General features: G+C 48.7%; 1 protein-coding gene across 1 annotated transcript in view; it reads right to left on the bottom strand.

The window, feature by feature from the left end:
• The window catches only part of PMFBP1 (polyamine modulated factor 1 binding protein 1), a gene marked incomplete in the record, with an annotated part of 50,588 nt that overhangs the window by 2,128 nt on the left and 38,044 nt on the right, over positions 1-10,416 (bottom strand). Inside the window, 7 exon segments of the mRNA XM_070062687.1 lie at positions 106-357; positions 902-1,140; positions 2,656-2,730; positions 3,247-3,350; positions 4,132-4,299; positions 4,556-4,723; positions 5,192-5,356. Of these exon segments, the coding sequence (XP_069918788.1) occupies positions 341-357; positions 902-1,140; positions 2,656-2,730; positions 3,247-3,350; positions 4,132-4,299; positions 4,556-4,723; positions 5,192-5,356 (936 nt within the window).

Below are 10,416 nucleotides of genomic sequence, written 5' to 3'. Positions count from 1 at the left end.
TCAGAAACTGACCTAGAAGCTTGCTTTGGGAATGACAGCTCTTGAGTCACTATGTCTCAGAATCCAGAGAAAATGGGGGGCGTGTGGGGCGACACCAGAGCTCACCGAGACAGTTGTGTTCGTGTCTTTATTTTGGCGTTTGGGCCTGGAGATGGTAGTATGGTTCCAAGGCTCACTCCATTGCAGGAAGTGGACAAAACTCAACGTTAGCATCTTGCAAGGCAGGCTGGGGCCTCGAAACGTTCCTGGAAGAGCTGATTCAGGTCAGGAGAGAGGGGCAGGAACTCACCGTCCTCTGAAAACCATGTGTGGAAATGATGCTCAGGGCAGGATGCTGAGTCTAGCAGTACGAGGAACCTGAGGGAACAGGGAGGAAACGGGTTTTGATTGGAGGCGAAGTTAATGAGCTGCTTCCTCAAGGACAGCAGGTGACAGTGCAAGTACTTGGGTCCCTGCTACCTGCGTGCCAGGCAGCTCTGTTCCCCTCGAGGGAAACAAGTTTACAGCTGGCAACAAAGGTAATCGTGAACCCAGGTGGAGATGGGTCCCGGGAGGCTCTTGTGGGGTTTCTGGACACCCAGCGGGAGCAAGATGCATGTTGTACTTGTTCCTCGCTTTTCCCTCCACTCTCTGCATGGGACTGAGTCCAGAGGGGGACAGGCCTGGAAGACGGGTACGTGGGTGTCATGAATGGTTCTTAGGCCTTACTTTGCCTGATGTGGAAGCCATTATCTTTGGTTCAGAGTAGCTGAGCAAGTGAATGACTCAAGGGCATGAAAGACTGTCTTCTCCCTACTTGAAATCCTAATTTAGTGATTTTTACAAAAACATTACCATAATATTTTTTGGCTTATGGGACTAAGAAGACATTCCAATAGCAAAAGATGGATAGCAGGTGTACCTGAGCAGTGGGGCACCCCGATGTACTTGGTGATGTCCATTCTGTGGGTCATATCCTGGGGCGTCCCTCTCCAGCCCAGCACGCCACACACTCTGCCCTTCTGTGTGGGCTCCACTTTGCTCGGGCAGATGGCTTTCGTGCAAAGCTTCGGGGGCCCGGCCTTCATCTTCTTCTCTTCCATCTCAGTCTTCAGCTTCTTGTTTTCCTGTTGCAGATGGAGCATCACATTGTGGAGGTGGCTGTGGGAAGCACAGGAAAGACGGGAGGTGTGTTGCCTGCTTGCGCTGCTCGGTTCACAGGAAAGAGGGCATGGGTGCTCGGTTCCTTGCAGAGCTGGGCTTTCATGCACGCTTGGTGGACAGCGAGGCCTGGGGCAGGCGTTTGACACAGCAGTTAAGTCACTGCTTGGAATGCGTGCGTCCCGGACTGGAGTCCCGGGTTAACGTTCCAGGTCCTGGTCCTGATTCCTGCTAATGCACACCCTGGGAGGCAGCAGGTGACAGTGCAAGTACGTGGGTCCCTGCTACCTGCGTGGAAGACTGATTTGAGTCTAGCTCCTGGCTTAGGCTCAGTCCAGCCCTGCTACTGTGGACATCTTAAGGGTGAACCAGAAGATGGGAAATTTCTGCCTTTCAAGTAAAATAAATAAATAAATATTAAAACAAAAGAAAGGGAGCCCTATGTATGTCCTATGGAAGCAGCCCAGGCCTGAGCCAGGGAGTCCCAGAACCAGTACCCCTAACTCACTTGGTCTTCCTATTGTTAAGTGGGGATAATGAAGCCTGAACTGCCTGTTGGGGTTCATGCATGGATTTGGTTTGACAAATGACAGAAATTTGTTTTGAAGAACTGGAAGGTCCCCTCCTGTCAGCATGCCCAGAGCCTTCAGGAGCTCACGTAGCCCAGCCACGTGTTGGCCTCTCAATCCCTGACTTCCCTTATTCCAAAGGTCTTGTCCTCTTCACATCAGGCACTCCGTGTAAGGTCAAAACCTAGAACAGAGCTTTCCAACTGGAGGGCCATGAATAGGCTCCAGGTGTGCCGAGACACCAGCACCCTCAGCCTTTGGGGCAGGGTTTGGGGCAGCTGTACTCGGTCAACTTTATCTCAAGCAAACCCATCCCAGACCCTCCCAGTGTGCCAAAAAATGTGGTCCTTTTCCAAGTGCTACCTGGCAAGAGGTGGGGAAACGCTATCTTAGGTCTCACCATCACCTGTTACTTTACCACTTCCAAATGCCAGTTGTAGACAGTCATTCACCTCTGTTCTTTAATGTCCCATGCTCCTGCAATGCCTCACTCTCAGCTAACCCAGCTTTGACTGTGTGCGCGAAAGAAGCCCAAAGGGAGGAAGCGACAGTCAGAGGAACCCAGGGCTCCGGATGAGCAGATGGAACAGAGGAACCTCACGCCCCCACCACCCTGGACTGCTCACTTCAGCCCAGGCCACAGAGGTCTTCCTTCTGTGCGCCTTCATTTGGGAGTCTCTGTGGCAGCAGCTTAGTCCCTGCCCAGTAACGCAGTCTGCCTGTCCGTGCCTGCTCCCGTCTCGGTGTCTGTGACCTCTGACGGCCACCGAAGGAGAAAGTAGGAAGGGGCGCAGGGACTGTTGCCCCTCTTTGTATCATGGGTGGAGAGGCACTGAGGTCCAAAGAGGTCAAGTGACATGCACAGGGCCTCATGGTGCAGGCTAGTGATAGAGCCGGCCCTGGTCCCAGGCTGGCCCTTGTCACTGGGTGGTGTGGGATGACTTACTCCTTTTCACCAGTCAGCTTGGCGATGTATTTGACCTGCTCCCGGAGCTTGTTTCCGAGTTTCTCATTGGCGACCCTGTGAGGAAATTGACAGGAGACTGACCAGTTCCCCAATATCCCGTGAGTGAGGACAAAGCTGGCTGGTTGGGACACTGGGTGTGTACAGCAAGGCTTCTGCTGGATCCTGGGTCACCCACACATCATCCTATCTCTGTACCCTTCCTGGCACCTGGCACTACAGGCACTCTCTGGACTCAACTCCTGTGCAAAATCCTGATTCCCAGATGAGTTCAAAGGAATGAGTTCAAGGGATCCAGGTGAAGCTGGGTACCCTGCTGGGAAGAAGGAATCTGAGTGCCAGCAAGGCAGCTGTCCAAACTCGGAGCCACTCTATTCTAAGTCAGCAGGGCTTTCAAAGCTGCCTGACTAGGTGTATCCCCTCTGTCTCATTCCCAGCCTTTGGGCCTGGGCTGAGCCGGGACCGGTTTTCTAGAGAGTGGGGTGTGTATGTGTCAATAATCCTTGGCCATGTGTCATTCCTTGGCTCAGCCAGGCCACAGGACCCTGCCTTACTTTCTTCTCCATTACTTACTTCTGCTCCTTGGCCCACTGCTCCATGTTACACATAATCTGATCGTTCTCTCGATGGAGCCTACAGGTGTCCTTGGCCATGGACCTCTGGGGCAAGCAACAGGTCTTTGGGATAAAGAAGAAAATGAAACAGTAAGGGTGGGGAGCAGAGGCCTGTCACCTCCCTCCCCAAAGATCAGACCTCTTCTCTCTTCCCGGAAGAAGAGAAATGGACTCTGCCATCCAACCAGAGTTGCCACAGCAGACCCTCCCTGTCCAGCTGTGCAGGTTGCATCCCACACAAAGGCCACGTGTCTGAGGGACATGATTTATTCAGAGACAGAGTAGCTTGGACACTTACAATAGTGATCTAAGTCTTAGGCCAAAGACACTGAAGTGACTTTTTGTAAAAAAGGAGTATGATAAGCCCATTTCCTAATGGATGAAAGAGAAGTATCTGGAGGATGGGGTGCCTTCCTTCTAATTCAAGCAAAGGCCCTGTGGCCACCCTCAAGACGTGCTGTAGCCTCTGGCCATGAACTTCACTGTGTGGGAGCCGGGCACGAGGTGTGCCCAGAAGGTTGCTCAGTCAGTTCTCCCACAGGGTCTGGGGCTACTGGGCGTGTCAGGATGCATCCCGGAGGGGTGCTGCTCCTCAGTGAATTGTCTGAGCCCGGGGTGGCTGATGCACCTGCCAGTCTGTTTTCTGGATGGGGACTTTTATGTTGCTCAGTATCTGTCAACAAACTGCAAGGATACAGTCGGGGTGAGTAGCTGCTTCACACTGAGTGGGGGAGTCCTTCGCTTGCTCCTAGAGACCCCATCCCTACCAAGGGCTGTCTGGCATCCGGCTGGTCATGGGGTGTGCTGGGAGGGCGGCAGTGACCGGGAGCTGAGGAGCGCCCACCTCCTTCTCGTCTGCGAGGAGGTTCTCCTTCAGGGTGGTCATCTCCTCCTGGAACTCCCTGAGCTGCTCCTCTTTGGCGGCCAGCATCTTGAGGTCGTTCTGGTGCTGCTTCTGCCACTGCAGCACCTGGCTGCTCATCTCCTCCAGCTTCTTGTCGAAGGCATGCACCTGCTCGGGAGAGCAACGTGAGGCAGGGACCCCCGCTGCCCTCCCTGAGAAAGTAGACGGGTTGGGGGTATTTTATTTCCAGCGGCCAGCAGAGGGCACCCCTGCCCTTATCTTTGTCTCCGAAGCTTGGGGAGCTAACAAAGTGGAGGTAACCGTTAGCCAAATGGAATGGCTTAGTGCTAAATAATTTTGGATGCAGGAGGCGACCTTTCAGAGCCCTAACAGGAAGACAGCCAGGGCCCCTGGCTGCTCTCACCTCTAGCTCACTCTGCTGGTGGAAGCCCTGCAGTTTTTTCAGTTCCATATTGAGCTTCTTCATCCTCTCCTCGTAGGCAATGATCTCATCTTCCAGGTGCGCTTTCTTCTCCTGGGTCTGCAGCAAGCTTCGCTGCAGGCTCTTTGTCTCCGACGTCGCATGATTGAGCTTCCAGGAAAAACAAAGGGGATGAGAATGACCACCCTCGGGCCCTCTCTGCGAGTCCCTCCCTGGTTCCAGAGGTGGACGGGGACTGACAGTGGTTGGCTTTCTGCCCTCACCCTGCCCGCTGCTGCCCCTCATCCCTACCTGCACTTCTTTTCTTTCCAGTCTGAGGAGTGGTTCAGCCAGGCTTGACTGACATGGGGGTGGGGCATGCATTTCCATGACAATCCAGGCTTTGGAAAAGCCTGCCCATCAATAATCACTCATGGGCAGAAAGACTTATTCCATCTGCCCTCCAGCGTTGACCTGCACCCAACAAAGCCTCCATGGGAGGAAGCAGGCCTTCTCTGGGTGGACACCCTCGGGCCCATGCAATGGTCTGAGATGGCCCTGCGGAGAGCCAGGCGTTCAGGGAACAGGCGCTTCTCATGCTACCCTGACATCCCCGGAGATGAGAGGGCGTGGCCTCACCTTCTCCAGGGCTTGCGTCAGGTCATCCTGGCAGGCGCCCGACTTCCGGGATAGCTCCTCATAGGTTTCTTTAGTCACCATGGTCTGGAGATAGTGTTTCTCCTTCTGCTCGGCCTTTTCCAGCTCGGCCTTCAGGCTCGCTACGTTCTCCTTCTGCCGGCTTATCTTTAGGGAGGGACAACATCGCTGTCAGGGTTCGGGCTCAGAGTCCGATCACGGGCGACGGGCAGGCGCTGGAAGAACCGCTCCCGCAGTCTGTCAGCACTCACACCTAACCCTCGCTGCTACACCCACCCCTCCTGTGTTCCCTTTCAGTTAGCATGTATACCCACGCAGTGCTGGGTCAGGACACGGCAGGTCCCGCCTACCAACTCTGCAGTCTTTGGCACACATTTAGAATCCTGGGGTGGGGTTGGTGTAGCAGTTGAGACACTGGCTGGGATGCCCACATCGCATGGCAGAGTGCCTGGATCCAGGTGCCTGGATTTAGCCCTGGATTGATTCCAGTTTCCTGCGATGTAAACCCTGGGAGGCAGTGGTGATAGCTCAAGTAACTGGGCTCCTACCACCTACATGGGAGACCTGTACTGAGTGAGTTCTTGGCTTAGCCCTCCTCAGTCCTGACTGCTGCAGACTTTTGGAGAGTGAACCGGCAGATAGGAGTTCTCTGTGTCTTTCTGCATCTCAAATAAATAAACTTTTTTTTTTTTTTTTTTTTTTTTTAAGATCCAGGAGCCATTGTTGTGGCACAGTGGGTCAAGATGACTAGCATTGCATATCTGAGTGCCGGTTCTAGACCTGGCTACTCTGCTTCTGATCCAGTTTCCTGCTAATGTACCTGAGAATGCAGAAGAAGATGCCAGAGTCTGCCGCCCATATGGGAGACCCACATGGAGTTTCTGGCTCCTGGTTTTGTACCGGCTCAGACCTGGCTGTTGCAGCCATTTGGGGAATGAACCAGCAGATAGAAGATCTATCCTCTCTCTCTCTCTCTCTCTCTCTCTGTTGCTCCGCGCCTTTCAGATAAACATATAAATCATAGAGAAAGAGCGAGAGAGATCCAGATTAAATTCTATGTCAGTAGACACTATACAAATTTTCATTTGTGCTTCGTATCTCACTTAGTACTTGGCATAGTTCACCAGACTTGATGTGCCATGAAAGTAGGACCATGTGTGTCTTGTGTTAATTGCTGTGTCCCCATTGCTGTAGCTCAGGGCATGACACATAATGAGGACTCAGTAAACGTGAAATGATTTGACTGAGTGAAATACTGCATTGCTTGGAGTTAGGGATCAAGTGAACACAAATGCAGACAAAAGTGTGCTTAAAAACAAGTCTGTGTCTTAAACTCAGTAATGAGCATTCATAACAGAGTCGCCAGATCTGGAGTCCGAGGATCAGGTTGAGGTCCAGGTCCTGCCATTTACCTCTTTCTCTGCCTTCAGTTTCTTCTTCCACAAATTTGAATAATTTCAACTGTTTCCTACTGCGTTGGGGATGATCAGGTTGGAGCATGTAGGTATGTACAAAGGGCTTTGTAAGGTATCAGTCACTGTGTGCCTGTGAGTTATCATGAACATGCTGAGTCATCTTGCTCTGTACTTCAGCTACAGGGCTCAGACTGCTTTTCAGGCTGGAAACAGGAAGGAGGCCTTAGAAACTCACACGCCTGACTTCTGTTCTTTGGTATTCTAGTCCACGGGCATCCCAATGTCGCTATTCACTTAGAAATATATTCTTTTGGGTTCTCTTGCTTTTCTAAAACTAGTAACTATTCAGTGCTTGAAGTTTATTACTTTTTCAGATGGACTTCTGAGTAGCTTTGAACCCTAAGAATAAATGAGATGAAAGTGTAGGATAGGACTTCTGACCTCACATTTTAATACTCTTCCTAAAGATGAAATAATTTGGTCTTCTGGAAATAGAAGTGCATTTTTTTCTGGGAACTTCTAAAAAACATGGAATCAGCTGAGTCTACCCACTCCACCAGGGGTTTCACTGGAGAAAGCAAAATTTGCTTTAAGTGCTTGAGGGATGGTGGCCGGATTGAGAGGTGTTACCACAGAGGTGAGACTTTTTAAAAAGGAGGGTGGTGGGGAAAGCCACAGTGATGATAGAAGCTAAAACGGAAGACTTATTTTAAATTTTGCTAATATGAGTGGTTTAGCTTGCAGAAAGATATTAAAGAGCCAGATAAATTACAGAATTAAGGCATGCTAATGAAAGCTCTAGTAAAAGACCGACTCTCTCCCCTGCCAAAGGTATTAGGTCTAGATGATTTTATAGTTGAATTCCCTCAAGTCATTCTTGATTTATCACTGTCTCTCTCACATTTGTTTCATCAGTTAGTATGGCGAATTCTACAACCAAAACACATTCCTAATTTGCTCACTTCTGTCTTTACTGATATCTGTCTAGGTTGGACAGTGCTAGCTTCCTAACCAGTCTCCCTACTTCCACTCCTCCATCGCAATTCATTCCCACACATTAGTCAGAATTATGTTTTGCAAACTTAAATCCAGTCTCCTATCTCCGTGAGGAAATTCCATCAATTGCTAGCTGTGCTCTAACAAGAAAGCATTCCACATCTTCACAGAGGCCATCATGGCTGCCTCATCCCATAGCAGTGTCTACTGACCAATATACTCCAGTCGTACTGGCTTTCTCTTACTTCTCAGAATGTGCCAAGGGGCCGGCGCTGTGGTGTAGTGGGAAAAGCTGCCGCCTGCAATGCCGGCATCCCATATGGGCGCCGGCTTGAGACCCAGCTGCTCTACTTCTGATCCAGCTCTCTGCTACGGCTTGGGAAAGCAGTAGAAGGTGGCCTAAGTGCTTGGACCCCTGTACCCATGTGGGAGACCTGGAAGAAGCTCCTGGTTCCCGGCTTCTGATTGGCACAGCTCTGGCCGTTGTGGCCATTTGGAGAGTGAACCAGCAGATGGAAGACTTCTCTGTCTCTCTGCCTCTGCCTCTCAAATAAATAAATAAATAAATATTTTTAAAAAAGAAAAAGAATGTGCCAAGTATTGCACTCAAAGAGCAAAACAGTATGCACAATAAGGACTCATATTAGGAATGCAATGGTTGGCTGAAATTAGTTAATTTTATTCTCCAATTACTGATTTAAGGAGAAAGATGATATTATCATCTCAGTGGTTTAAAATGCCTCTGATAGGGGCTGGCGTGGTGGTGCAGTGTGATGAGCTGCTGCCTGTGATCCTACATGAGCACTGGCTGCAGTCCTGGCTGCTCCACTTCTGATCCAGCTCTCTGATAATGTGCCTGGGAAAGCAGTTGGAAGATGGCTCGAGTGCTGGGCCCCCACACCCACATGGGAGACCCAGATGGAGTTCCAACTTCCTGATTTTGGCCTGACCCGTCCCTGGCCATTGTGGCCATTTGGGGGAATCCATCAGTGGATGGAATTTTCTCTCTCTCCCCACCCCCCATAACTCTGCCTTTCAAATAAATAAATCTTAAACAATGAATTTGATAAAATTTGTTAAAATACCTATACTGATAAAGCTCTTAGTAGCTGAGGGGCTAAAGAAACTTGATGAAAGACAGCATCCAGAGCCTTAGGACCATCACACTGAAGCAGATGCATTGCCTTCAAATGAAAGGCAAGCAAGAATATGATGCCTACTAATACTTCTATTGTTGACATCATATTCTAGATACTATTCTATGCAATAAGGCAAGAAAAATTAAACAACTATAAATGCTACAAAGAAATAAAATAGTTGTTGCATGCAAATTCTATAATATGTACTTGAAAAATTCTTGAGAAGCAACTGAAAATAAATAGGTGAGTTCATTAACATGTTCAAATATAGAAATATATGAAAATAAATGAGCATTACAATTATTAACAGTAAATGCTTACAAAACATAGTGGGAAAATATCCTAGGATCAAAGAGACAGAAAATATCTCGAGATATATTGTCTATAGAAAATTTTTAAATTAAAATATAAAATATTGATTAAAGGAAGTACATTTTAGGAAGTGAAACTAGCCTCCTCCTAATGGCTGTTCTGATCGATTTAATAAGCATGTGAGACATGCTCTTAAAAACGTTAAACATGCTTAGATACCATACACACAATACACACACACACACACATAGATCACTCTAAAGGAGAGATTCACGTCTCTAGAGTACAAAACTCCAGGAACATGAGTGCCTTAGATTTATGCTGTCTAATACGGTAGCCACTATCCACAAGAGGCAATTTGCATTTAAATAAGCTTAACATTACTTAATTAAAATAATGAATTTAGTTCCTCAGTTATACTGAGCCATCTTCCAAGCGCTCAATGGCCACATGTGTCATGTGGCTATGGTATTGTAAGCTCAGACATGCAAATTTTCCTTCACCACACAAAGGCAGGAAGTTCTGTTGGGCAGTGCTATTCTTACTCTTGGAATAGTCACAGGATTTTAAGATTTTTAAAAAACATATCATGAAGGATAAAGGGCTGCTTGGTCTTTGTAACCCAGGAAACCGTCTGCTGAGATACTATATACTTTTCTTGCTCAGAAGGATGGAATATACAGTTGGGAAAAGTATCACTGCTCATGATGGGAAAAGAAGATAAGTGTTAGAGCTTGGTGATCAACACCAAGCATTGGTTCATCCCATCGCTTACTAATCAGTGACCTTGGGTCTCAGGGTCCCGCTCATCTGCAAAGGAAGAATCCTGGTAATGTGTATCTCACTGAAAGCAAAGCAGATGCAAGACATGAAGCGCCTAAGTGGACATTACATAAGTGACAGATGAACCCAAGCACAGTGCTAGCACGCTGCAGAGGCTGTTTCCTCCTTTCTGTCACATTTACCTGTGGAAAGAGAGATCAGTGTCTCTGGTTGCATCCCCTTTTCTGCTTTGTGACTAGTTTTGGAAGTCTTCCCTAGCAAATTGCTGTCACAATCACTCAGCTCTGGTCTAAATGGCAACATTGGAAGACTTGATGCTAAAGCCTAGATGGTTAGGGGGTTTTATTTCATATATTTCTGCATATGGAAGCCACATTTTTTGGATCAGCAACCTGGTACTGAAGGTTAACCCAGACTTCAATGCAGAAGTGAGCTGCAGGCACCATGGGATGCACAGTAGGCTGAACAGTTGGTTGTGTTGCTGAGGTGGAAGACAGATAGATACAGATTTCATGTCAAGGGTCACAAGGCCCAAGTTCCTCACCCCTTGGGTTTCTGACCA

Source organism: Oryctolagus cuniculus, chromosome 18 (assembly GCF_964237555.1).
Source record: "Oryctolagus cuniculus chromosome 18, mOryCun1.1, whole genome shotgun sequence".
NCBI classification, from domain to species: Eukaryota; Metazoa; Chordata; class Mammalia; order Lagomorpha; family Leporidae; genus Oryctolagus; species Oryctolagus cuniculus.
The sequence above is the reverse complement of the archived record's forward strand: the minus strand, read 5'-3'. Positions and strand labels throughout refer to the sequence as shown.